Source organism: Pistacia vera, unplaced genomic scaffold (assembly GCF_008641045.1).
Source record: "Pistacia vera cultivar Batoury unplaced genomic scaffold, PisVer_v2 Contig109, whole genome shotgun sequence".
In the NCBI taxonomy this organism is placed as follows: Eukaryota; Viridiplantae; Streptophyta; class Magnoliopsida; order Sapindales; family Anacardiaceae; genus Pistacia; species Pistacia vera.
Genome location: NW_022195126.1, coordinates 954,955 through 982,093, shown reverse-complemented (window position 1 = coordinate 982,093; position 27,139 = coordinate 954,955). Strand labels below are relative to the sequence as shown.

General features: G+C 36.0%; 1 protein-coding gene across 1 annotated transcript in view; it reads left to right on the top strand.

Moving 5' to 3' along the window:
- The first annotated feature begins 8,921 nt into the window (after positions 1–8,921).
- LOC116136704 (serine/threonine-protein kinase ATM) overlaps positions 8,922–27,139 on the top strand; it is a 46,168-nt gene continuing 27,950 nt past the window's right edge. The window contains 18 exon segments of the mRNA XM_031422375.1: positions 8,922–8,990; positions 9,207–9,315; positions 9,418–9,561; positions 10,318–10,479; positions 10,605–10,800; positions 10,931–11,087; positions 11,269–11,408; positions 11,512–11,599; positions 11,736–11,839; positions 12,956–13,054; positions 13,601–13,657; positions 13,893–13,977; positions 14,299–14,373; positions 23,348–23,389; positions 23,499–23,569; positions 24,678–24,726; positions 25,985–26,056; positions 26,925–27,080. Of these exon segments, the coding sequence (XP_031278235.1) occupies positions 8,922–8,990; positions 9,207–9,315; positions 9,418–9,561; positions 10,318–10,479; positions 10,605–10,800; positions 10,931–11,087; positions 11,269–11,408; positions 11,512–11,599; positions 11,736–11,839; positions 12,956–13,054; positions 13,601–13,657; positions 13,893–13,977; positions 14,299–14,373; positions 23,348–23,389; positions 23,499–23,569; positions 24,678–24,726; positions 25,985–26,056; positions 26,925–27,080 (1,875 nt within the window).

Below are 27,139 nucleotides of genomic sequence, written 5' to 3'. Positions count from 1 at the left end.
TGATATAGAATTTAAATAAAATTTTCTTTTTTTTTTTTTGAAAAGAAGGGATACAACAAATCTTATGAAAATGCGTTTGGCAAAAATGAGTGTTATTATTTTCAAAACTAGTTTTCAAATACAATCCTAAAAACTAGACTTGGCAAACGGGCGGGTTAGGCGGGTACGAGTCGGGTAGTTGTGGGTAACGGGTATATGTAAGCGGGTAAAATTTTTGAGATGAGTGCCTTTTTGCTAGGTCTACTAAAAAATACCGTAAAATTAAAAATTGTTTCCATAGTTTTCTACAACTTTTAATCTAAAAATAGTTTTATAAAAAATAATTTAATAATTGATATTAATAGCAAGGGTCTTTATGTAAACATTAAGTTGTATGGGAAATGTTGTATAAAAATGTTGTATGTGTAGTATTATGTTTTAAAAGAGCAACTTAGACATACTTTCAGAGTCCTTTAATAAAAATAGATTATTTCATAATCAGATTATTGTATAATCACATTTCAAATTAGCTCACCAAACATTTTTTAAATTATAGATTAAGAAATAAGTGATTATAAGAGAAGCTACATCAATCCCAAACTCGTCCTAAGCTTTGTGGTTGCAAGCTCTTGAGTAACGTTAATATGGTAAGACCAGTTAATTCTCCATATTTTGAAAAAAAAAAAAAAAAATCAGAAAAACATCACAAATTGTTGAAGAAATTTATTGAAGTCCAGTTCTTAGGATACTTTGGGATCTTTTCCTCTTCGTAACCTGATGATTTTGATTGAACTATGATTTATGATACGAGAACCCCAACCTTCTTACATTAATACGGGGAAGGTTCTTGGATTTCTGTTATAAAGACAATTTTTACTGTATTATTACTTTATTAGGGGGTTTAAGAAAGGATAACAATGTAAAAGGGTTCAATTAATTAAAGAATACCCTAGGGATAGCATAGATATTTAAAACATACAATTTCCCCCCAATTTCCCTCACATTACACATACTATAAATATTTTTAGCCTAATTAGGTCGTCTCAAATATCTTAAACAGTCTTTGACTCACCACTCCCACTGTCTCTAGACGCTCCCAACGTTTTCCCGCCAATGATCACGTCAAGGGACCTTCAAGAGATTGTTGATAAGCTCTCCTCCGATAAGGCCAAAGCGAGAGAGGTATCATTAACGAAGTGTTAATTCCTTTTGGTTTTAATATTTTAACTATCTCGCATTTTAGTTAATGTTTTTGCTCATTTCAGTTAATTGTTTTGGTTTTCTTGAGTCTCAAGTGTGAATTTGATGCTTTAAGTATCTTATGCTTCCTCAATTATACACTAAATTGAACTTTCAATTATGTTTTCACTGGTCTGACATATGTATATATGTGTTTAGGAAGGAGTGAAGTTGTTGTGCACATGGTTAGAAGGTGAAAGATCCATCACGTTCTGCAAATTTCTTGGAAAGAATACTGCAAAGTTGGAACCGAATGATATTCCTCGCTGTAAGAATGACGCGTATTTGCAATTATTACATGCACGTATAAGAGGCATTGTGAGAATAAATTGTTAATATCAGATTGGAATCTTTCAAATTGTTTCTGCAGCTGATACATGGCCATTTCTTATTAAATTGCTCACTAATTGCGTAACACTGGAATTATCTATGAGCAAGCGGCGACCACCCAAGATTATTCTGGCTAAAACTCTTCGAACTGTCATCCAACGAGCTGAAGATGCCAAGTTTTCAGGTCAGAAATTGCATGATATGGTTTAGTTTATGAATTATGTAATAATTTAATTTTTATTGAACAGTTTTTCATTATCGATTAGCATATATGTTTCAGTATGTTTCAGTTGAGATATGTTCTTAAAAGTTAAAAGTTGAATAATAAATAAAAGCAAGAGACTGTCATGCAGGATGACTTCGGATCCCTCAGCATGTGTTTACAAAGTGGTCACATAACTATTAGGAAAAAAAAAAAAAAAAAAAAAAATAGTGTGTGAAGATAGTCAACTTTTGTTTGTGTGCTTTTGTTTAAAGAGAGAATTGAATAAACCTAACCCTTCCGAAGTTCCCTGGCCAAAGAAACTGGAAATAGTTTGTTGATAGTATCACTGACCAAGCTGTACTTTGGTCACTGATATGAACTTGCGATGGCAACATTTGGTGTTAGAAGTAGTATTTTCTTTCTAAAACTTGATAATGATCTTGCAAATGGGTTGTTAATGTAAAATTTTGATTCATCTATTGGAAGGAAAAATATTTTCTTGGGTTTATTTGATTGAGTTACCTTCCTTCTTCCCCTTTTCCCAATGGATGGCTTGGTATTCTCTCTCTGTTTCATTTACTTTCCCAGTTTTGCTGGCGCAAAATGGAGTGATAGGTACCAGATCAATGGGGTTGGTTCTCTATGAAATGATAATGTGTGTGAATGTTTAAATATATTTTTGATGGAAATGGTTATGGGAACAGTGATTGATGTTGTTTGTTCTATCATTATGTTCCTGCCAGGAACGGTGTTGCCTCTATTATCTGTGGTTAAAACACTTTTTAGTCATGTATTCGATGTGTTAAGCAATGTTCCAAGTTTTCAGTCGGAATATGGAATTATACTTCGGGATCTTTTGGCAGTTAGAGGTTATTGTTTTCACATGAGGAAGCGCATTTACAGCAGTGAGTTTTCATTTGAGAATCATATAATTTCCTGTCTGTTAATGAAGTTGTCTTTTTTTTTTTTTTTGTCAAAAAAAAATCACTGTTCACTATTTTCAATTTCTTACTTCAACACCTGTTTTGGCAAGACCTAATGCTTCTATACGTGGAGAAGGTAGAATTAAACCTTGAAGAGAAAAGTAATAGTCAATATAATCAGAAAGAGGAGGTCTTTCGCTGCATCTTGACTCTCCAGTCGCTTTTAGAAAATCCCCCTGGAGATTTTCCAGAAACTCTTAGGGAAGATATTGTTAAGGGTTTTGTCCGGATATTTTCTTTTGTAAGGTACATCATTAATCAAATTGATTTTTTTTCCTTTTCTCTATATATATTAACTTGCTATTTCTTAGAAATTCGTTTTGAAAAGTGCTGATTGTGATTTGGTAGTTGCGGCCATTGCTTGTAACATTTTCAGGGATGAGGGGAAGATTTCACGGAAGCTTATGGAGTGTGTTAATACCTATTTGTTAAAGGATGGACCAAATTTGGGTTGTCAATCTTTGGAGATCCATGATGCCATGCAGCATTTTGTTTATCGCTGTTGGCTTACAACGCATGATCGTGGTCTTAAGGTTTTTAACCTTTTATGATTTGCAATCATTTTCCTATTCCTGTATGCTCTGTTAGTTTGTAGAGTTTTGTGGTGTTTTTTGGGTGGGTTTGTGGCTGAGTTTGTAGTGGTTTGTGTGTTGACTTTGTGAGGTGATTTGGTGGTGCGGGGCTGACTTGGCTGACTTGGGATTTAGAACGATTGCAATGGTGGTGGTGGTGGTGGTGACTCTAGGGTTTCGTCATGATGGTGTTGAAAGGTGGTTGTGGTGGTGGCGGCTGGATATGATGTGAAACAGTTGGGTGGGGTGAAATCGAAGTTAGGTAGTATGGTAATAATCCTTTGCAACTGTGTCAGAAGTCAAAATTCACTAACAGTATTAATTAAGGGTGGGAATATGAATTTTATGAAACTAGGGGTGGGAACTTGATATTTTGCTTAACCTTGGGTGGGAACAGCTCGTTACCTCTTTTTATAATTACAAATTTAATCTTACATTAAATTGTGAAGCTTACCTTTAATTCTTTTATTTAATATATTTTTGACACCCAACTTTTAGGTGAGAACCCCAATTCTTATGTGCTTAATCAAATCACACTATCACAAAATTGAATACCTTTTTATTAAAAGATAGTTTAGTAGAGAAAGAAGTATTGCAAAGTTGTAAGACTTTAATTACTTCTCAATTTATTTAGGGCCTGTTTGATATAGAATTTAGTACAATTTTTTTTTTTTTTTTTTAAATAAGGATACAACAAATCTTATAAAATGCGTTTGGCAAAAATGAGTGTTATTATTTTCAAAATCAGTTTTCGAATACATCCTAAAAACTAGACTTGCCAAATGGGCAGGCTGGACGGTACGAGTCGGGTTTTGTGGGTAACGTATATGTAAGCGGGTAAAATTTTTGAGATGAGTGCCTTTTTCCCAGGTCTACTAAAAAAATACTGTAAAATTAAAAATTGTTTCCATAGTTTTCTACAACTTTAATCTGAAAATAGTTTTATAAAAATAATTTAATAAGTGATATTAAAGGGTCTTTATGTAATTAATATTTCACACAAATTTTGATTTTTAAAAGAGCACCTCAGACATACTTGAGAGTCCTTTAATAAAAATAGATTATTCCATAATCAGATTATTGTATAATCACATTTCAAATTAGCTCACCAAACATTTTTTAAATTATAGATTAAGAAATAAGTGATATAGAAGAACACATCAATCCCAACTCGCTCCTACTTTGTGGTTGCAAGCTCTTGAGTAACGTTAATATGGTAAGACCAGTTAATTCTCCATATTTAAAAAAAAAAAAATCAGAAAAACATCACAAATTGTTGAAGAATTTATTGAAGTCCAGTTTTTAGGATACTTTGGGATCTTTCCTCTTCGTAACCTGATGATTTTGATTGAATTATGATTTATCGAGAACCCCAACCTTCTTACATTAATACGGGAAGGTTCTTGATTTCTGTTTAGAGAAAAGTAGGAAAACATAGCATGAGAAGGTATGTTTACAATTTAGAGAATTCGATTTACAATCAATGCATGTGAATATGGAAATAGCATAATCTGTAGGTTTAATCCATAGAGTCCGAATGAAATCAAAACCCTACCCGTTGTTTTAAACTGATATTACCTTGTTTTTAATCTTGCTTTCATAATTTAGCTTTGAATATTTATAAATTTTGTTTTAGTTTTAAGTTAAATTTTCTCCCATTAATCCAAACAACTCGATTGCTCCAACTTGAAAACAGTAGAAAACTTAGTGCTTAGCAACCAATCCTCGTGGGAACGATACTCACTCATGACTTTATTATTTTGTGTGACTCGTGCACTTGCTATTTATGCATGTTGTAGTAACAACGCATCAACATTCAAGAAAGCAACCAAAAAAACAAAAACAAAAATAAACAAAGCTAAAATAGACAAACTTGAAAACATAAAAAGAACAATGAATAAAAACAAAAAATAAACAACTTACATTGCTCAGCCGACGGAGGCGGCAATCGGCAAGTGAAGAATCAAAATCGAAAATTTGCAGAATCTAAAGAATGGTTACCAAATTATTAGCAAGACATGAAGATAATGGAGGTTGAAAATCGGAAATCAAGGAATCTGCGATCAATCAAGGAACCTCTGGTGGTGTTGTCGACTTGTCAGTGACTAATTAGCTTCCGTCTGGCGATCTGCAGTCGGTGACTCTCGGTTGCAGCTCGCTCTAACACTCTCTCTCGGTGGCGGCATGCACTTGGCTGAACTTTGCGAATAATGTTAGCATTTTTGTTTTACACTTATTTTTTAGGGACTTTACATTTTAGTCCTATTGGTGGAAACCGATTTACAAAACCGATTCGTTTAACCCAATTTTTTAGAAGCTAAATTGAAACTGAATTGAAAAACCAATTCAAAGATTTTCCTAAATTGAAACCAAATCGGTTCCAAGAAAAAACTGGTTTTTTGGCTCGGTTTTGGTCTGGTCTGGTTCAGTTTCCAGTTTTTTTTTCCACCCCTAGTATATTGTGTATAGTTAATGTGTTATAGAGAATAGCTATTGGAAATAACATCATTGGCTTAGCTTATAGCTAGGAGTTAATTTGGCATATGGAATAACTCATAGTTAATATGATATAAGGAATAGCTCAAAGGCCTTTATAGTTAATTTATATATATATATCAAGTGGTACCTGTGTGTGTGTGCGTTTTTTAAATGTATTGTCTTATAAATTTAGTAAATTATTAATTTACCACATTGGTCCCAAGTCGGGATTGGCCAAAAAATATTATTTATTGAGGTTATTAATTTATCGAGGATTAAGTGTAGTTAATTTTGGAATTTAATTAAAGAATGTAAAGTTTTAATATATAAAACTAATTTTAGAATGCAAACCAAAAGAGTTGTACCACTTTTCTTTTCAGACGAGTGTCATTTACGCCCATTTTTTTTTTTCTTTTCTAAATCCTAACTTTAGTTTCTTAAATTAAAAATGTGTATGCAATTGAAAATTGAGAGGTTTTACAAGCCCCATCACTGGATAGAGAAGTCCCCTTCTTTTACAATTTTTTATAAAAGCAAAATGTAACGTTTACACCCCTGGTTTCATAAATTCTAGATTCTCACCCTTAAATTAAAAGAAAATGGTTTAGTGAAATGGTGAAAGGGTAAAATGTTCATTGAACCCACCCTATTCCAAACCACCAACACCACAGTCATCCTACTTCTCTCTCTCCCATATCCGGTTAACCACCCAACATCACCCTACCACCGTTGGCTCTTCTTTTCCTTTTTTCCTCCTTAACCAGCATGCCCAGAATTGATTCGACGAAGTTCGGCCGTTGTTTCTCCGTTCGCGCGACATCTCTCACACACGTGATCGCGCCTCCAATTGATTGAATGTTTTTGTGTGAGCAACTGTCCTTCGTGTGAAAGTCTTGTGCAGCCGTGCGACTTGTGTTTCTACTCACTCGACACTAGTTTCGTGCTCGCTAGGTGAGCTCTTACGAAGTGTTCACTCAAAGTTGCTATCCCCATGGAGTCCTCTTGGTTCACCTAACTGCGCTAGGCCGTTTGCAATTTGCTATCGCTAGCCCAACCATGCCGTTGCACTTTTGTAACACTCCTATAGTCCGATGTGCCACCGAGGTTTGTTGTGTTATGAGATTTTTCTGCTATAGTTTTTGGGATGGATTGGTGGTGCTTTGCGACTGATTGGCCACTTGTGGTGGCATAAGGCCATCACAGTGGCAGATTTAGTGTTTTCTATTTGGATGATTAATCTCAGTGGCTTAAGAGTGGTTTGCCGGTTTTGTTGGTGTTTTTCTGTTGGTTTAGATAAGGGTGGTGGTAGTCATTGGGTTTGTAGGTAAGCTTGTGGTGGGTTTGTGGTTGAGTTTATGGTGGTTTTTGGGTGGGTTTGTGGCTGTTTTTGGATTGGTTTGTAAATGGGTTTATAGCGAAGTTTTGTGATGTTTTTTGGGTGGGTTTGTGGCTGAGTTTGTAGTGGTTTGTGGTTGACTTTGTGAGTGATTTGGTGGTGGTGGGGTTGACTTTAGGATTTAGAAGGATTGTGATGGTGGTGGTGACTCTGGGGTTTCGATCATGATGGTGTTGAAAGGTGGTGGTGGTGGTGGCGGCTGGATGATGATGGTGATAGCGGTTGGGTGGGGGTGAAATCAAAAGTCAAGGGTAGTATGGTAATAGCATCCTCTGCAACTGTGTCAGAAGTCAAAATTCACTAACAATATTAATTCAAGGGGGGAATATGAAGTTTATGAAACTAGGGTTGGGAACTTGATATTTTGCTTAACCTTGGGTGGGAACAGCTCGTTAACTCTTTTTATAATTACAAATTTAATCTTACATTAAATTGTGAAGCTTACCTTTAATTCTTTTATTTAAATATATTTTTGACACCCAACTTTTAGGTGAGAACCCCAATTCTTATGTGCTTAATCAAATCACACTATCACAAAATTGAAATACTTTTTATAATTAAAAGATAGTTTAGTAGAGAAAGAAGTATTGCAAAGTTGTAAGACTTTAATTACTTCTCAATTTATTTAGGGCCTCTTTGATATAGAATTTAAATAAAATTTTCTTTTTTTTTTTTTGAAAAGAAGGGATACAACAAATCTTATGAAAATGCGTTTGGCAAAAATGAGTGTTATTATTTTCAAAACTAGTTTTCAAATACAATCCTAAAAACTAGACTTGGCAAACGGGCGGGTTAGGCGGGTACGAGTCGGGTAGTTGTGGGTAATAGGTAAAATAGGTATAGGTAAGCGGGTAAAATTTTTGAGATGAGTGCCTTTTTGCTAGGTCTACTAAAAAATACCGTAAAATTAAAAATTGTTTCCATAGTTTTCTACAACTTTTAATCTAAAAATAGTTTTATAAAAAATAATTTAATAATTGATATTAATAGCAAGGGTCTTTATGTAAACATTAAGTTGTATGGGAAATGTTGTATAAAAATGTTGTATGTGTAGTATTATGTTTTAAAAGAGCAACTTAGACATACTTTCAGAGTCCTTTAATAAAAATAGATTATTTCATAATCAGATTATTGTATAATCACATTTCAAATTAGCTTACCAAACATCTTTTAAATTATAGATTAAGAAATAAGTGATTACTGGAGAAGCTACATCAATCCCACACTCGCCCAAAGCTTTATAGTTGCAGGCTCTTGAGTAACGTTAATATGATAAGACCAGTTAATTCTCCATATTTTAAAAAAAAAAAAAAAAAATCAGAAAAACATCACAAATTGTTGAAGAAATTTATTGAAGTCCAGTTTTTTAGGATACTTTGGGATATTTTCCTCTTCGTAACCTGATGATTTTGATTGAACTATGATTTATGATACGAGAACCCCAACCTTCTTACATTAATACGGGGAAGGTTCTTAGATTTCTGTTATAAAGACAATTTTTACTGTATTATTACTTTATTAGGGGGTTTAAGAAAGGATAACAATGTAAAAGGGTTCAATTAATTAAAGAATACCCTAGGGATAGCATAGATATTTAAAACATACAATTTCCCCCCAATTTCCCTCACATTACACATACTATAAATATTTTTAGCTTAATTAGGTCGTCTCAAATGTCTTAAACAGTCTTTGACTCACCACTCCCACTGTCTCTAGACGCTCCCAACGTTTTCCCGCCAATGATCACGTCAAGGGACCTTCAAGAGATTGTTGATAAGCTCTCCTCCGATAAGGCCAAAGCGAGAGAGGTATCATTAACGAAATGTTAATTCCTTTTGGTTTTAATATTTTAACTATCTCACATTTTAGTTAATGTTTTTGCTCATTTCAGTTAATTGTTTCTGTTTTCTTGAGTCTCAAGTGTCAATTTGATGCTTTAAGTATCTTATGCTTCCTCAATTATACACTAAATTGAACTTTCAATTATGTTTTCACTGGTCTGACATATGTATGTATGTGTTTAGGAAGGAGTGAAGTTGTTGTGTACATGGTTAGAAGGAGAAAGATCGATCACGTTCTGCAAATTTCTTGGAAAGAATACTGCAAAGTTGGAACCGAATGATATTCCTCGCTGTAAGAATGACGTGTATTTGCAATTATTACATGCACGTATAAGAGCCATTGTGAGAATAAATTGTTAATATCAGATTGGAATCTTTCAAATTGTTTCTGCAGCTGATACATGGCCATTTCTTATTAAATTGCTCACTAATTGCGTAACACTGGAATTATCTATGAGCAAACGGCGACCACCCAAGATTATTCTGGCTAAAACTCTTCGAACTGTCATCCAACGAGCTGAAGATGCCAAGTTTTCAGGTCAGAAATTGCATGATATGGTTTAGTTTATGAATTATGTAATAATTTAATTTTTATTGAACAGTTTTTCATTATCGATTAGCATATATGTTTCAGTATGTTTCAGTTGAGATATGTTCTTAAAAGTTAAAAGTAGAATAATAAATAAAAGCAAGAGACTGTCATGCAGGATGACTTCGGATCCCTCAGCATGTGTTTACAAAGTGGTCACATAACTATTAGGAAAAAAAAAAAAAATCAGTGTGTGAAGATAGTCAACTTTTGTTTGTATGCTTTTGTTTAAAGAGAGAATTAAATAAACCTAACCCTTCCGAAGTTCCCTGGCCAAAGAAGCTGGAAATAGTTTGTTGATAGTATCACTGACCAAGCTGTACTTTGGTCACTGATATGAACTTGCGATGGCAACATTTGGTGTTAGAAGTAGTATTTTCTTTTCAGAACTTGATAATGATCTTGCAAATGGGTTGTTAATTTAAAATTTTGATTCATCTATTGGAAGGAAAAATATTTTCTTGGGTTTATTTGATTGAGTTACCTTCCTTCTTCCCCTTTTCCCAATGGATGGCTTGGTATTCTCTCTCTGTTTCATTTACTTTCCCAGTTTTGCTGGCGCAAAATGGAGTGATAGGTACCAGATCAATGGGGTTGGTTCTCTATGAAATGATAATGTGTGTGAATGTTTAAATATATTTTTGATGGAAATGGTTATGGGAACAGTGATTGATGTTGTTTGTTCTATCATTATGTTCCTGCCAGGAAAGGTGTTGCCTCTATTATCTGTGGTTAAAACACTTTTTAGTCATGTATTCGATGTGTTAAGCAATGTTCCAAGTTTTCAGTCGGAATATGGAATTATACTTCGAGATCTTTTGGCAGTTAGAGGTTATTGTTTTCACATGAGGAAGCGCATTTACAGCAGTGAGTTTTCATTTGAGAATCATATAATTTCCTGTCTGTTAATGAAGTTGTCTTCTTTTTTTTTTTTTAAAAAAAATCACTGTTCACTATTTTCAATTTCTTACTTCAACATCTGTTTTGGCAAGACCTAATGCTTCTATACATGGAGAAGGTAGAATTAAACCTTGAAGAGAAAAGTAATAGTCAATATAATCAGAAAGAGGAGGTCTTTCGCTGCATCTTGACTCTCCAGTCGCTTTTAGAAAATCCCCCTGGAGATTTTCCAGAAACTCTTAGGGAAGATATTGTTAAGGGTTTTATCCGGATATTTTCTTTTGTAAGGTACATCATTAATCAAATTGATTTTTTTTCCTTTTCTCTATATATATTAACTTGCTATTTCTTAGAAATTTGTTTTGAAAAGTGCTGATTGTGATTTGGTAGTTGCGGCCATTGCTTGTAACATTTTCAGGGATGAGGGGAAGATTTCACGGAAGCTTATGGAGTGTGTTAATACCTATTTGTTAAAGGATGGACCAAATTTGGGTTGTCAATCTTTGGAGATCCATGATGCCATGCAGCATTTTGTTTATCGCTGTTGGCTTACAACGCATGATCGTGGTCTTAAGGTTTTTAACCTTTTATGATTTGCAATCATTTTCCTATTCCTGTATGCTCTGTTAGTTTGTGTTACATGTTTATGTACTTCTCTTTTGCAGGATGCTCTTATTGTTTATGCTATGCTGCAGCTGAACTTACCTGTATGCTCTGTTAGTTTGTGTTACATGTTTATGTACTTCTCTTTTGCAGGATGCTCTTATTGTTTATGCTAGGCTACAGCTGAACTTAACTAGAGGTGCTGCTGAAGCAAGTTCTCTGGTTGAACAACTTCTGGATGTTGTATGTAAGGAACTAGATCAAAGCAGTTTACCGAGTGCTGGTGTGTCGAGGTCAGTGTTTTAATCATTATTCTTTGTCATTTTTCTTTTTCTATTCAATTCATAGTGGAGTTTATGTCTTGATTTCATGGATGGTCATGCATGGTGTATTCAGGAATGATGGTACCAAGGATGATAAGTTTGGAACTCTCAATAGCTCTCAATGTGGTTTGGTGGAGCTTGCGGCACTTGTATTTTATCGGGTATTATTCCACTCTCTTAAGCATCCAGAGCTCCTTCTTATAATTGTAGTTAATGTTGTTAGCTGAACTTTATTCTATTTGGAGTCCAATCTGAGAAACAAAGGTTCTTAGCATAATATTGGATATTTTCCATCAGGCATGTGTTAATATGACTAAAGCACCATCAGTTGAAAAACGGGTTAGGAGGGAGCATGCTTCTCACCTTCTAAAGGAGGCCCTCATTAGAGGAAAATGGTTATGGTATGTTTTATTTTGTAAATTAGGTCTCTTAACTAATTTTTTTATCGAGCTTTTATGTACAAAAGTAGTTTGAAGGGACTTCAACCAGCTATTTTCTTTTTCTGTCAAGCAAGATTTGATCAAGTCTCATCTTTTCCTGGTAGACTCAGTGGCATTGTTGTTCCTAGCTTATACAAATTTTGAGGTCTGGTAGTGTGCTACAACTGTGTCACTCATGGAAGAGTACTGATTTGATTTATCTTGTCAGCATGCAGCTACTACTTGTTAGTATTCACAAATGACATTATAAAATTGAAATAACTGTGATGTATGTTCTTCATGATATAAATTGAAATGTAGTTATATTGGATTTTGGTTGCGTTATCTAGCCTTGCTTTTCCAAAGCCTCTATTGTAGACTTCTACATTCTTTTATTGAACTCATTGTCCATTACTTTTCTTGAATTTTATTGGAAGTTTCTATCAATCTCTGATCTGTATTCCTGATCAGGAATCTTTTTCTTCTTTACTCCACTAGACTATATTATAAGTTTAATATATAAATTCGATACAGACCTTCCATACAACTAGAAGCATCCTTTTTTAAGGCTTTACTTCTCTAAGCTCCTTTGCTTTTTCTTTCATGCTAAACAGCCTCACAGCAGGTTTAATTTGCTGGAATTCCTTTTAACATGTCAGTTGAGAGTTTAAATTTCAACAATATGGTGGGTAAATGATGGGGAATGGGGTTTTCCTGTTGTTTTTATTTATTTATTTTATAAGAACAAATAGTATTGTATTGAATGTAACACTTACAAAAGGATGAATGAGCTAATTACGTCTTTGACATTTTTTTATGAGAAAAACATTTTTTTTTATAGGAAAAAGAAAACTGTGTTGAGTTTAAAAAGTTCTCAAAATCGAAAATATATGTTGTATGATATGTGTATGTATATGTTATTTATTTTATGCATAATGCTCTTGCTTATTTGCAGCGTAATAAAACTATGATTTCTTGTGCCCATTCTAGAGTAATGCAATCATTCACTCTCTCTCAAACACACACACACATACACTCTTTCTTCTCATCTTTATTCTGTTTGTTGTATGGCATTTATATTTATGAAATGCATTGCAGGCATGCTGTTTTTCGCTGTCTCATCTGTAATTACTACACTCGCATTAATGAGGACCTTTTTATCTACTGGTTTGAGGGCATTTACACAAACTTCGAAAGGTAACTATATATCAACAATTTGTTATTGTCTACTTGACCCGTTTTAACTTGGTGTATTGACCTGATCTATAGTTTCTTACAACAACAATAATAAAAAAAGACCTTTTTGTATTGATCTTTCTGATATTTTTCTCTATCATGGTTGTCAAAATAATTGTACTTAAAACAGTACTACTATGGAGTGTTGAGATTGTATCAGAGAGACTGCAAAGGTGTTCTCCATTTTAAACTTTTTCTGTCCAAATCCTGGCACAACTTTAATTATCATTCAGTTATTGGGTTTATCACAATTAACTATGCTGGATTATTGGTCATCCCTATGATTTAAGTGTATATAGGCATTTTTAGCATTTGCTGGTTGACAAAGAGCATGTTAGGAGTTTATGAGTATTCCAACTATTGCTGCTCAAGAAAATTCTTTACCTGATATTTCTTTTTCCTCAAATACACACATTTATTCTGTGTTTCTGCTGGCTATATCACTTCCCTCATAAATGGCATTGTTGTTACATCGTTGTCTGCTTAATGTGTTTGGCTGTTTTGCAGAATTTTGAATGATGCAAACATGAGGCATGCTTATGATGGTTTGTTATGGACCTTGCGGTAAGCTTTGATTTACCATTGTAATAAGTTACTTTGTGATTGAATCCTTTGAGCCTGTGGCAAGGCTTATCTTTATTGTTTAGAGGGCAGTGTACTATCAATGACAATGTTGGAAGTTCCATTGCTATTGCATTTTGGACATTTTTATTAAATGTGAAGTTTAAAGTTGTGCAATTATGTTTCTTTTCCCTTTTCTTCTTTGTGTCCTCTTATTTGTGTTTACATGCATCTGAAGGAGTTTGCAGGAACTGTCTTCTGCATTGTTGCTTCCAAATTCACCAGTGGAGATTCCATCAAGGTCATCGTTTTCCCCTAATAAGGCATGTTGATTTATTTTCCCTAAAACATTTATTGATGAATCTTTGTGCCTTTTCTTTTTGTTGCATTTGAACCCTAATTTAGTAGAAACCTTGCTATTCAAGTTTTTCATTTTTATTCTTCTTAGAACAATGTCATATTTTTTAAAACTTGTCATTCCTTATTTTTCTGAATTTGCATTCATGTTAGGTCTATCATTTTTGAATAAAAGGTATCACTTAGCAACTTGCATCTTTCTGTTTTGTGCTGCTGTTTTTTTCCCATAAAGTGTATTCATTTTATCAGGAGTTGCATTAACTTGGTTGTTTGAAATTTTTGTGCAGTTTGATTCTGGTTGGCAAATGATATGGAACTGTCTGATGCATGGGTTACCAATATTCAGCAATCTAACCGCAATTGTAAGTTTTTTGTTGGCTGAGTTTTTTTATCAATTAGATTTAATTGTTTGACAATATTTTCCTGTTGTATTGGTTTGGAAGCCTGTATTTGCTTCTAGGATCTGACTTTGAGATGTACAATGAATATAGATGGTGGGTAGTGTTAAGTGATTTTTCTTTTTGCTGATGTCTTTAATCACTTAGGGTCCAAAGTTGAGAATATTTTTCTTGTCAATTAATTGTAATCCCATGTATTTGCTTCTGGGGCTGATTTGACATGTACAATGATTAAATTTTTAAATCTTGCTTCTAGGGTAGTCTCAAGCAAATTTTACTTCTCTTGTTGCATGTCTCTCTGCTCCTTATGTTCTGTTTATAAGATGTATCTATAATTGAAAGGGTAAATATTTGCTCTTTTGGTGCTATTTCTAGTTTTTTTATGTCCAAAAAGTTACCATGCACACTGTTTTTGTCACATTTGAAGGTAAACTTTGAGAAAAGGTTGAAGTATGTGGATGAAACAGTAATGTAAATGCAATCTGTATAATTTTGCTGTCTTTGTGCATAATCTGGCATAATATTGAATGTTATCAGTTCTGGTATGTAGTTGATGGAGTCAACCCGAATAACTCAGTTACTCATGCATTCAATCACTCATTTTAGACTAAAATCTACCAAGAACAGAATAGAGGCAGTGATTGTCTCGCTTAAAAGGGATACTTGGATTGATATTCAGTAGCTCCTTACAGTGAAATAAACGAAAAGGAAAATATGGCTAAAACAGTAAAGGAAAAGAACTCAGGCTGATCTTCGAGGGTCAGCTCCTCCCCACAATTCCCAACAATATTCTGAATGACTATCCCCTCTGTTGGTTCTCCTTTTATTTCTTTTTTTCGTCATGCTTGCTGTGTTGTTGTTCCACCTGTCAAACAAACTCATTCACGCTTGTTGTGCTGCTGCCTTACTTGTTATGCTGTTGCTCCAGTTGTCCTGTATGACTTTTCCTTCTTTGCCCCTTACAGTTATACCACTTGACTATTGGTGGTCCATCATTACCCTCCCCAAGGAGTGCCACCTTGTCCTCAAGGTGGAAAGAAGGAAATTGGCGGCATAGGGTAGCATAATCCTTCCATGTATTGTCACAATGGGGAAGTGACTTCCACTTGATTAGGATTTCATAATTACCATTCAGTAGGCGCCGTTTACGCAGTGCATGTTCAGGTTCGACTTGCAAAACCAGGTCACCGGTGAGTACGGTGGGAAGGGGCTGGGTAGTCATAGGGGCAGCGGTGGCTCGTTTCAGCTGCGAGACATGGAAGACATCATGTATCCGGGCTGTGGGGGGTAAGTTGAGGCGATATGCAACCTGACCCACTTTGGCCGTAATGGAGAAGGGTCCACAGTAACGGGGGCTGAGCTTCTCGTTGACTCGCTGTGCGAGGGATCGAAGACGGAAAGGCTGAAGTTTCAGGTAGATGGAATCCCCTATGGCAAAGTGAACTTCCCGACGTTTGCCATCAGCATATTGTTTCATGTGTTCTTGGGCTCTAGTGAGGTTCAGCTTTAACTCCTCTAAGACGGTATTGCGGGCTGCGAGTTGCTGATCTACGACATCCACCACAGAAGATTTCTCACTATATTTCAAAAGAATGGGAGGGTGCGACCATTGAGAGCCTTGAACGGAGTCATTCCCGAAGAGCAGTTGTAAGTGGTGTTAAACCAGTATTTTGCCCAGGCTACCCATTTGGGCCACTGATGCGGCTGATGCCCTGCAAACCAACGGAGGTAAGTTTCGACACAACGGTTGACAACCTCCGTTTGACCATCCATTTGAGGATGGTAGGCGGTGCTCATGTGGAGTTGAGTTCCTGACTGTTTAAACAATTCCCCCCAGAATAAACTCATGAAAACTCGGTCACGGTCAGAGACAATAGTGCGGGGAAAGCCATGCAAACAGACAATTTCTGTAAGGAACAGGTTGGCCACTTCTTGAGCTGTAAAAGGGTGGCACAAGGGAAGAAAATGGCTATACTTCGTCAGGTGATCCACCACAACCAGGATGGTGTCCAGCCTGTGAGCTTTAGGAAGCCCCCCATTAAAATCCATGGACATGTCTTTCCAAACCTGAGAGGGAATGGGTAGAGGTTGTAGGAGGCCCGTAGGTTGCAGAGCATCATATTTATTCTGTTGGCAAACTGAGCAGGCCTTAACAAACGCCTGGATATCCTGTCTCATTCCCTCCCAATAAACCACTTGCGCCAGCCGCTTGTAAGTACGGAAATAACCAGAATAACCACCTGCAGGGGAAGAGTGAAATTCCTGCAGAAGTTGCTGCACTTGGGGACAGGATTTGGGCAGCACCAAACAATCATCATAGTAAAGTAAGGAACCCACTAACCTGAATTGCGAATGGTTGGACGAATCAACGATCAGATCTTGATAAATTTTCTGCAGCTTGCTGTCACGTTGAATGGCCTCTACCCACTCTTCTTTTTTTTTCGAAATAACAGATTGAAATGGCTGTACACTCAACTGTGCCATCACGCCGGGATAAGGCATCTGCGGCTTTATTCTCTAACCCGGGTTTATACTGTATTTCATAGTTCAATCCGAGCAGCCTGATTATCCATTTGTGTTGTTTTTTGCCTTGTAACCGCTACTCATTCAGATAGTGGAGGCTTCGCTGATCGGTTCTAATAATGAAACGGCAACCCAACAAGTAGTGGCGCCATTTCTGAACGGCAAGGACCACAACCATCAGTTCTCTCTCGTAAACCGAACGAAGCCGCGAGCGAGTGGAAAGTCCTTGACTTAAGAAGGCCAATGGTCTGCCTTCCTGCATTAGGACAGCCCCAATACCGTATAGTGAAGCATCTGTCTCAATGATAAATGTTTTTGAAAAGTTCGGCATGGCAAGGACTGGAACAGTAGTCATTACCTGTTGCAATTCTTCAAATGCCTTTTGTGCTACCTCAGACCACACAAAAGAATCCTTACGGAGCAGATTTGTTAAGGGTAGGGCAATTGCCCCATAACCATTGACAAATTTCCGATAATATCCTGTCAAACCCAGAAACCCACGGAGGGCCTTCACATCCTTCGGAACAGGCCATTTTAATATGCAATCCACCTTGGAAGGGTCAACGGCAATCTCTTGGCCTGAAATGATGTGGCCTAAGTATTCCAACTTATATTGCCCGAAAGTGCATTTTTTCTTGTTAACCACCAACTGGTGGTCGAGTAGTACCTGAAATGTGAGCCTCAAATGGTGCGAGTGTGCCTCTGAGTTAGTACTGTAAACCAATATGTCATAAAAAAAAACTAAGATGAACTTACGTAAGTATGGTTTGAAAATGTTGTTCATGAGAGCTTGGAAGGTGGACGGGGCATTCGATAAACCGAAGGGCATTACTAGAAACTCGTAGTGCCCTTCATGTGTGCGGAAGGCTGTCTTATGAGTATTTTCCTTCCGGACACGAATTTGATGATATCCCGACTTAAGGTCGAGTTTTGAGAATATCGTGACCCCGCCTAACTCATCAAATAACTCGTCCACTGTTGGTATCGGAAACTTATCGGGTATGGTGACTTTATTGAGTGCTCGGTAATCGACGCAGAAACGCCATCCTCCGTCTTTCTTTTTAACCAAAAGTATCGGGCTGGAAAAGGGACTGATACTCGGCTTGATAATTCCGAAAACCAACATTTCCTGCACAATCCTCTCTATCTCATTCTTTTGGTAATATGGGTACCGATAGGGTCTGACATTGGGGACTGGAGCTTGCCTGTTCGAACCTGATAGCGTGATCACAATTTCTTGCCGGTGGATGTCCGGGTAGCGGTTCAAATAAGATCTGGTATTCCCTCAATAGTGTACTCCAATTACCCTCATCCGTTACTTTTTCATGCTCTTGCATCTGCAAATTATTAATTTCCAACAAGTAGCCTGGCCCTTCATACTGGATCATTTTTAAAATCTTTTTCAATGACAACTTGGTTCTGCTTAGAGAGGGGTCCCCAATCAACACGACAATTCTACTGGACTGGTTGAATTTCATCACTGATTTTTTCCAGTTCGTGGTAATTTCTCCCAGTGTCTCTAACCATGCAACCCCAAAATCACATCAGCACTGGTCATATCGAAAGGGTAGAAGTGTTGGACTACTGAAATATCTTGCAACTGTAACTTCACTACGCTGCATTCTCCTTGACAGCTCACCCTGTACCCATCAGCAACTCTGACTCCAAACGTTTTAGTAGAGGTTATAGGGAGTTTGAGCTCATCTACTACCTGTCGACTGATGAAATTGTGAGACGCCCTGCTGTCAATTAAAACCACCACATTTCTTCCCGCAATCTCTCCTTTGAGCTTCAAGGTTTTTGGCCCACTGATACCTTCCACGGAACTGATGGAAAGCTCCATTGTTCCTGATGCATCTTCTTCCCCATTGGGCTCCTCCATAGATAGCTCATTCACCTCCTCAGGATCTTCATCTTCCAACAATAGAACTTGTACCTGCTTATCCCCACATCTATGACCCGGAGAATACTTTGCGTCACAACGATAGCACAAACCCCTCTCTCGTTTGCGTTGGATCTCAGCCTCTGTCATTCGCCTGAAGGGGAACTCGCGTCGGACTGAATCTGGATGAAAGTTGACTGACGATGGCGAGTTGAGGCTGGAGTGGGTTTCGTTTGGGTTGCGTCGAACAGGTGGTTGTGGGACTGAGTGGGTTGATGAGTGTTGACTTGGGTCAAGAGTATGTTGGGTTTTGTTGCTTCCATCGGGTCGCGTTGACTGGGTGTAAGATCTTGCATCAAAAGGAGATAAATTCCATTTAGTTAAACACGCAGACCCAAACTTGACTTCCTCCACAGTTCTATTCCTTTCTTCCACACGCTGGGCCAATTGGGCCACACTAACTAATGAATTGGGCTGTTGGAGCTTGATTTCAGCTTTTACTTCAGGTCTAAGCCCATTCAGAAATGCAGCAGTGAGCACCTCTTCCTTCTCATCTATCATTAAAGCTGCGACTTCTTCAAATTTTCGGCGGTAATCCAGAATCGTGCCTGTTTGCTTGGTGGCTGTTACAAACAGAGAACTGATTGTAATTTTCTTATGTATTGCATTGACAAATTATACATCAATGTATAGGAAAATAAAGAACTAATCTAGGAAATAAAAAATCTAACTTCCTATTTTACAGATTTGTTCCTATTATGTATTGATTACAATCCTAATATCCTATTATAGATTTATTCACTTAATCATGCAATATCTGTAAGATTCTGCATGATTATCTACAACAATCTACAACACTCCCCCTCAAGATGGAGCATAGATGTTAATCATGCCCAGCTTGTTACAAATATAATCAATCCGAACCCCATTCAAANATAATTAATCTATCAAAGTTTCTTTGGTTTTACTTTTAAATTTAGATATTTAAATAGAATTACGCATGCACCCTTTATCCTTCGGTCGAACGACTTATACCTACCTAAGGTTTGGGGAAACGACAGATTGATATCTAAAAGGTTTCAAAACGATAAACAGATACCTTTCGTTAGTGAAAAGACTAGAATGCCCTTTGAGAAATATTAGTCTATTTTTTTAATTACTTTTAGACCCCTTAAGTTTATTAATTCCATCAAATACCCAAAAAAAAGTTTAAAAATTAACAAAAACACCCTCACCCACCTATACGTGATAGATTTTCGTGGCCACCGTCGGTGGTAGCTGGAATCTGTCACAACGGTATACGCCACCACCGTAAATGGATGGTAATTCACAGATCTGGCCTTTTCTGGCTAGATCCACTATGGATCTAGCTAAAAAAAGCCAGATCTAACGTGAAAATGCCAGATCTGGCCGGAAGCTGATGACCAAAGAAATGACCATCGTTGTCTGGCCAGATCTGTGAATTACCAGCCATTTACGGTGGTGCCGTAGACCGTTGTGACAGATTCTGGCTACCATCGGCGGTAGCCGCCGGAATCTGGCAAGTATGGGTGGGTGGGGGTGTTTTTGTTAATTTTAAACTTTTTTCTGGGGGTATTTGATGGAATTAATAAAATTAAGGGGTCTAAAAGTAATTAAAAAAATAGACTAATATTTCTCAAAAGGCATTCTAGTTTTTTCACTAACGGAAGGTACCTGTTTGTCGTTTTGAAACCTTTTAGATACCACTCTGTTGTTTCACCAAACCTTGGGTAGGTGTAAGTCGTTTCCCCTTATCCTTAACCTAAAGAAGGTGGGTTAGTATTTCCAATACCTTTGGCTTTGGGGTCTTGGTAAATAAACTTAAACGTTGGACAGGTTTCCTCGAGGCATTTTATTAAAACACCATTTTAACTTAAAAATTAATTAAAAGGCTATAGAGTTTGTAAATTTTAACTAAATGGCCTTATTTTTTATTAAGCTTAATTAAACATAATTAGAGGGTTAATTAAGATTAATGAATAATTGTGTAATCTTTTAAAAATTATAATAAGTCTCCAAAGAGTAAAAAATCTTGCAAACAAACCCAAACACCTTCTTCTTCTTCCTCCCGCCATTAACGCATCCTTCCCCTGGTTTTTGTTTCTTCTAAGCTTTGTCTACATCTTCTTCTTCTTCTGCATCTTCTTCTTCGTCTACATCTTCTTCTTCCTGTACATCTTCTTCTTCCTCCATTAATACTTTCTTCTTCCTCCACCATTAACACCTTCTTCTTCCTCCAACATTAACATCTTCTTCACCAAAGATCTGCCTCTTCCTACTCCTAACATTTTGTCCAGGGATGTATATCACCTCTTTGCACTTTATATTTCTATTTACAAAGATTTAATGATGGATTGGGTTTGGGTTATGATTTTGATTTAGTGGTTTAGGTTGTTGGGTTGTGTTTAATGTAATGCAAGTTAAAAGGAGTGAGATTTGTTGATGATTTTCTTGATTGTGCGTAGCTGGGGGTGGTAGCACCGATTATAGGTGAAGATGACTAAAAATGTATTCTGGAGCTAATGGATCGCTTAAGTGATCGGGTATATGGCAGTAGATCGCTTAAGCGATCAGGCTTATTTATACCATATCGCTTAAGCGATACACCAGATCGCTTAAGCGACTCTGCAAATGTTTTTTAAAATCTATCTAACCTTTAATATATCGGTTAATAACTTATTAGCGGTCGCTTATCGAATCTTTTGATATTGTGAACATTTGAGTAAGAAATTATATTCTGTAATGTTTATTTAATATTTAGTCATTTTTTATTAATTATTAATTATTATTAATTATCTTTTTCAATTCAATAGAATGTGAAAAGAACACTTCAGTCTTTGTCGATCAACAGCGTACATAAAACTTAAAGATCTATTGTTATTCTATTATTTTTGTTAGTCCTTGGCAAGAAAGTAATATATAAAAAATAAAATATTGATATAAAATTGAACTCTGCAACCATCTGCTATGCACTTTGTAGACCAAGACTAAATAGACGGGATCGCTTAAGCGATTAAGGGTAATTTACTTCAATATTTCTTTTCCATGTTTATGGACATATGTTTAATATAGACGTAAAAGAACTAATTTAATTAAAATATAATAACGACTATGGTCCACTGAACGAATCGTACACCTGATATGTTTAATATAGACGTAAACATTCTACACCATATATGTTTAATATAGCCATAAAAGAATTAATTTAATTAAAATATAATAACGGTCATGGTCCATTGAACAAATCGTACACCTGATATGTTTAATATAGATGTAAATATTCTATACCATATATGTTTAATATAGCCGTAAAAGAACTAATTTAATTAAAATATAATAATGGTCATAGTCCACTGAATGAATCATAAACCTTATATGTCTAAGATAGCGTTAAACGATTAACCAATCTAATGAAATACAATAAAAATAATCCAAATACACTGGATCGCTTAAGAGATTTCATTTCTCGCTTAAGCGATCCTGTGTATTTAGACTTGGTCGCTTAAGAGATCTAGTTGCATTTATGTTATCGCTTAAGCGATTATATGCTTTTACACTTGGTCGCTTAAGCGATCACGAGCAAGACAAAATCAATAAGTGCCCAGACGCACGACTGCTTAAGCGATTTATTCTATCGCTCAAGCGATCCTTTGCTTTTAACCTTAGTCGCTTAAGCGATTACAGCGATCATGTCCGAGATAGAATAAACTTCTGCCTAGATGCACAGTCGCTTAAGCGATTAAGTGTATCGCTTAAGCGATTCTTCGCTTTTACTATTGGTCACTACGATCGCTTAAGCGATCATGAACAAGATAATAAATAAGTGCCCAGACGCAGGATCGCTTAAGTATCGCTTAAGCGATTCTTCGCTTTTACTGTTGATAGATCGCTTAAGCGATCATGAACAAGAATAAATAAGAGCCCAGACACATGATCGCTTAAGCGATCCTTTGCTTTTAACGTTGGTCGCTTTAAGCGATTTATAATCGTTTAAGCGATCATGTCCGAGGCAGAATCAACTTCTGCCCAGATGCACGATCGCTTAAACCAGATCGCTTAAGCGATCCTCTGTCATATACTAGATTCCTTAAGCGATCCTTTGCTTTTACTCTTGGTCGCTTAAGTGATTTTAGATCGCTTAAACGATCATGTCCGACGCTTGGAATTTGCGTCGGCATCCTCCTCTTCAATTTCAATTTCAACTCTTGCCCTCCCTTGTTCCGCCAATAGAATGTCTTCCGTCGACGCCGTCTCCTCTCCTAGTGGAGCAACTTTAGTCATCAGAAGTTACTCTACCACAACTTCTTCTTCTCCATTTTTTGTAGACCCACTGGTGCCTACAATTTAGGGAGTAGATGGGTTTTTTTTCAGTTTCTTTAAGGATCTCAGCCATTATAACTTAATCGAGAATAGCAAGGAATGACAAAAATGCAAAGAGCAAAGAAATTGAGAAATTGCAGAAAATTGGAAGAAAAAACGAGANACGATGTGCATTTGTGTTCATTCATGCAGGTGGATGCTGCTTTGGTGCTCCTTGGACGCATTGTTTCTCGTGTGAGGACAATACTCTTTCATCTTTAGATTACTTGTTTTTTTCAGACTTTCTGTGCAGAGTTTGTCTTGTTGAGCAATTTACAATTTCCTTATTTTCTTCTTCTTTCAGGATTCAATAAATACATATTTCATACCCCAAGATGTATGGGATCTCCAGTTATTCAAACAAATGCCATCAATGTAAGTGCATCTTACTTTGACTTAATGTTAAATACAAGAAATCCCTTTAATATTATATAAAGTTGAGCTCATGTAAAAATATTTGCTAACTGCGGTTTTCTGTAAGGAACTTTCTAGAGAGCTTGGAATATATGTTTTAAGTTCTACAAACTCCAATACTATGTTTCTAATTAAAGACAAAGAAAGATATGAATGGGGAAACAAATTTAATGCTTGTGAGCTTGAAGGCTGGGGTTGCAAAATCTTGAAAATTGGAGTTTCAGTTAGATTTTATAGTAATCCCTTGAAAAATTATATTTGCCCGCCCAAACTGTTAGCATATTTTATGAAGATATTTTCTAAGAAAGTTCTACGTTGTTGGTCAGACTGCTAATACAGTTGTTGTGTCACACCTTTTGGAGGTGGAGTGTTTGACATCATACACTAATATCTGATAATAGAGGTGCAGAGTATCTACTTAGGAGAACTTCACATATGACTCCATATCAGTGATGTGTGGATACAAATAATTATCTTGTCCTTTGATCAAGGTCTTACAGATGTAGGTCTGAAATCTGACATAATGCTGTCGAAGTTTCTTTTCTAAAAGTTTTCCTCTGGGGAAATCTGTAAGCATTAGGAGCTGTGGAGTATTTATTCTGTTTTCTATCCTCAAATTTGGGAAAACTATTTTGGAGACTAGTTGGTAATTTACTCCTAGATTTATAAATTTGTGAACATTGTATATCATGGCCCACTATTTAGCTTACCCACTGTGTTGCTATAACACTATTAAATAGCCTCAGAGATTCTTTATGTGCTCAGTAATTTAAAAATGTCCGGTATGTTTGCGATGATAAAAGCAAAATCTTTATCGCTAAGTTCGAATACAATGCTATTCTCCCATGGTAAGCACATCTTTTGAACTCTTATAGATCACGTGACCAGAGTTTGTCAACTAAATTAGGGCAGTACATGGTGTCTGAAAGTTTGTGTTTGTTAGGTGGAGAGAGGGGGATTATTGGTACTTGACAATTATTTTTTCTCACTTAAAGACTTTGAAGTCTGACTTGGTGCTTTAATTATTTTCTCGATGTTTATCTGATCTGTCTTTATGATGTTCATCCAGGTCTGTTTTGTACTTCACTGCATGCTATTTTTCACGTAAAGGTTCTCAGGTAAGTGGCTTTGGTTGGCATCATCTGGGTTATTTCTTCACCTTAATGTTATTTCCTTATTGTCTTTTGGAATATCACTTGCTCATAGTTTCCCCACCACTTGCCCCCACTATTTTAACTACTTATTTTCTTTTCCTTGCCTTCTGTGTATAAAGTGTTCAATTTATTATTGATTCTTGTTTTGCTGTTTCACTTTGGTTTTTGATGTTATCTGGTGAAGAAAAATGGGAAATTAGCTAAAATAATCCTAAAATAGGGGGCAAATTAAATGTGGCAAATTCTCTGTTCAGCGTGCCGATCTAAGCACTCACTCTTATGAAGTGATGAAAATGACCTTCTATTGCAAATGGCTTTTCGCTAGAAAACATGCTATCTAATCAATGTCAATTCTTGCTAGATAACAAGTTGTCTAGCTGATATAAGTCTATCTAGTGTGTTTAGTGCCTAAGGGCATCATGTCATTTTGCTGGACAAGAATTTGTCTTGCCCATGTCAAGTTTTCTAGTTTAATTTATAAATTTAAGTGGATTTTTTTAAGACATGATATGGTCTAGTCCATGTCTTGTCCATCTAATTTAACTAGACACCCTGTTGTCTAGCCCATGTCAAGTAGTAGTGTTTTTTTTTTTTTTTAATTTTTTTTTTAATAGGAAACGATATAACTATATATTAAAAAGAGAAAGAGGTTGGTACATCAGTGGACTGGAGATCCACAAAAATATTAAAAATCCAATGAGGGAGACAAATCTAAACAAGAGAGTTTATAATAAAGTGACATTTGTCACTTCAAGAGGGTGAGTAGTTAGATAGGTTATGCAAATTGGAAATTAGTTAGTTTCAAAAGACGCCTAAAATTGGGGGTTATTACTTCAGCTGATTTACCCAAAAAAATTTACACTAATATATCTTGAGGACTCTCACCAATGTGAATTAAATTAAACTTAAGTTTTGCTCAGTTTGAACTAGGTAAGATTAAGAAGTGGCTGCAGAAGTTGTAAGCTTGCTTTGGGTGAGTTGTTCTATAGATTGAATTCCACAGTAGCTCGCTTGGCCTTTTTTCCTTTTTCTTTTTATTTTACTAGGCATAATAGACTTATTTTCAAAATGGTCTCTTTTCTATGTCATTCCTGTTCTCATGAGGTTGGGGTCCCAAGATGGTGAACTTTGACCTGGGTCTTTCTTTTCCTTCCAGAGCTTGAGCTAACTAGTCAATGCCAATATAATTTATGCATCATATCTACCATTTATATGTGTGCAGGGTGACCATCGAGACATTTTTCATCTGAGGAAAAATCTATTAAGAGCAACCTTGGGTTTTTTTGACTGCAAGGTTTGTTGGCTACGAATTCCTATGAAATATTATATTTTTTCTTTTTAAATGTGACTGTCTTGTCTTTATTTGGTGCAAACTTTACTTTTATTCTCAGAGTTTAGGTTAAGTTCAATTCCCTTATGCGTTCTGTTGCTGCTGTCTTAACTTAAACATATTGACCCGTCGAACTTTGTTGACAATATCTTCCATCTACCTGACCAGTAACCCAGGGATCTTTGGTGGTGAAGAAGAGTAGTTGATTATCAATTTGTCCTAGTCATGTAACAAGAAAAAACGGTGATAAGGTTCTCTTGATTAGAGAGTGAAGTTAAGGTGTCGATGGAGGTAGAAAAATAACTAAAAAGTATATTATATTGAATTATCCTTATTGTTTTGGCTAATCTTTTGAGTTTTGATATTAGGAAGTTTGCATATTCAAGAAATGTATTACATTGAATTGTCCTTATTGTTTTGGCTAATCTTTTGAGTTTTGATATTAGGAAGTTTGCATATCCAAGAAATGGCCAATTTATCTGAATATGGGGGCATGTGAAATACTTTTGGGTTCTCTGTAATAACTTAAATGGACTCCTTCCAATTTATGCTGCTTTTGATATCAATTTATACTTGCAAGGAGTGTTGGATTGGTAACAACTTTGTATTGTTCTGGATCTTGTCTATGGTTATGCACTTTAAATTTGGATTTTATAAAGATTGACAGATGTTGTGGATAAACACGGTTTAATTTTATCTTTTTCCCCTTTGCTGTCATTTTTCACTTTGTTAGCTTGAGATGCTTCATGATGTGTCATGTTAGAAGTTTAATGCTTGCTTACTTTCTGAGTTTGTGTTATTCTTTGTTAACTGCTAATCTCTCCTTGGGCAGGAGGATTCCATATTGAATGAATGCTTGGTATTGTTGTTACCAGCAGCTGTTTATGCTCTTTGTGCTGGTTGTTCTCCTTTTACAAATTGCTATAGAGGGAATTTCCTGTCATACTCTTTTCTAGATGTTACTGACACTGGAGATGATAAGGTTAAGGTGTGTGCTGATTTTTATCTCTATTGGTTGCCATTTGACCTTTTGTTCTTTTACGTTCA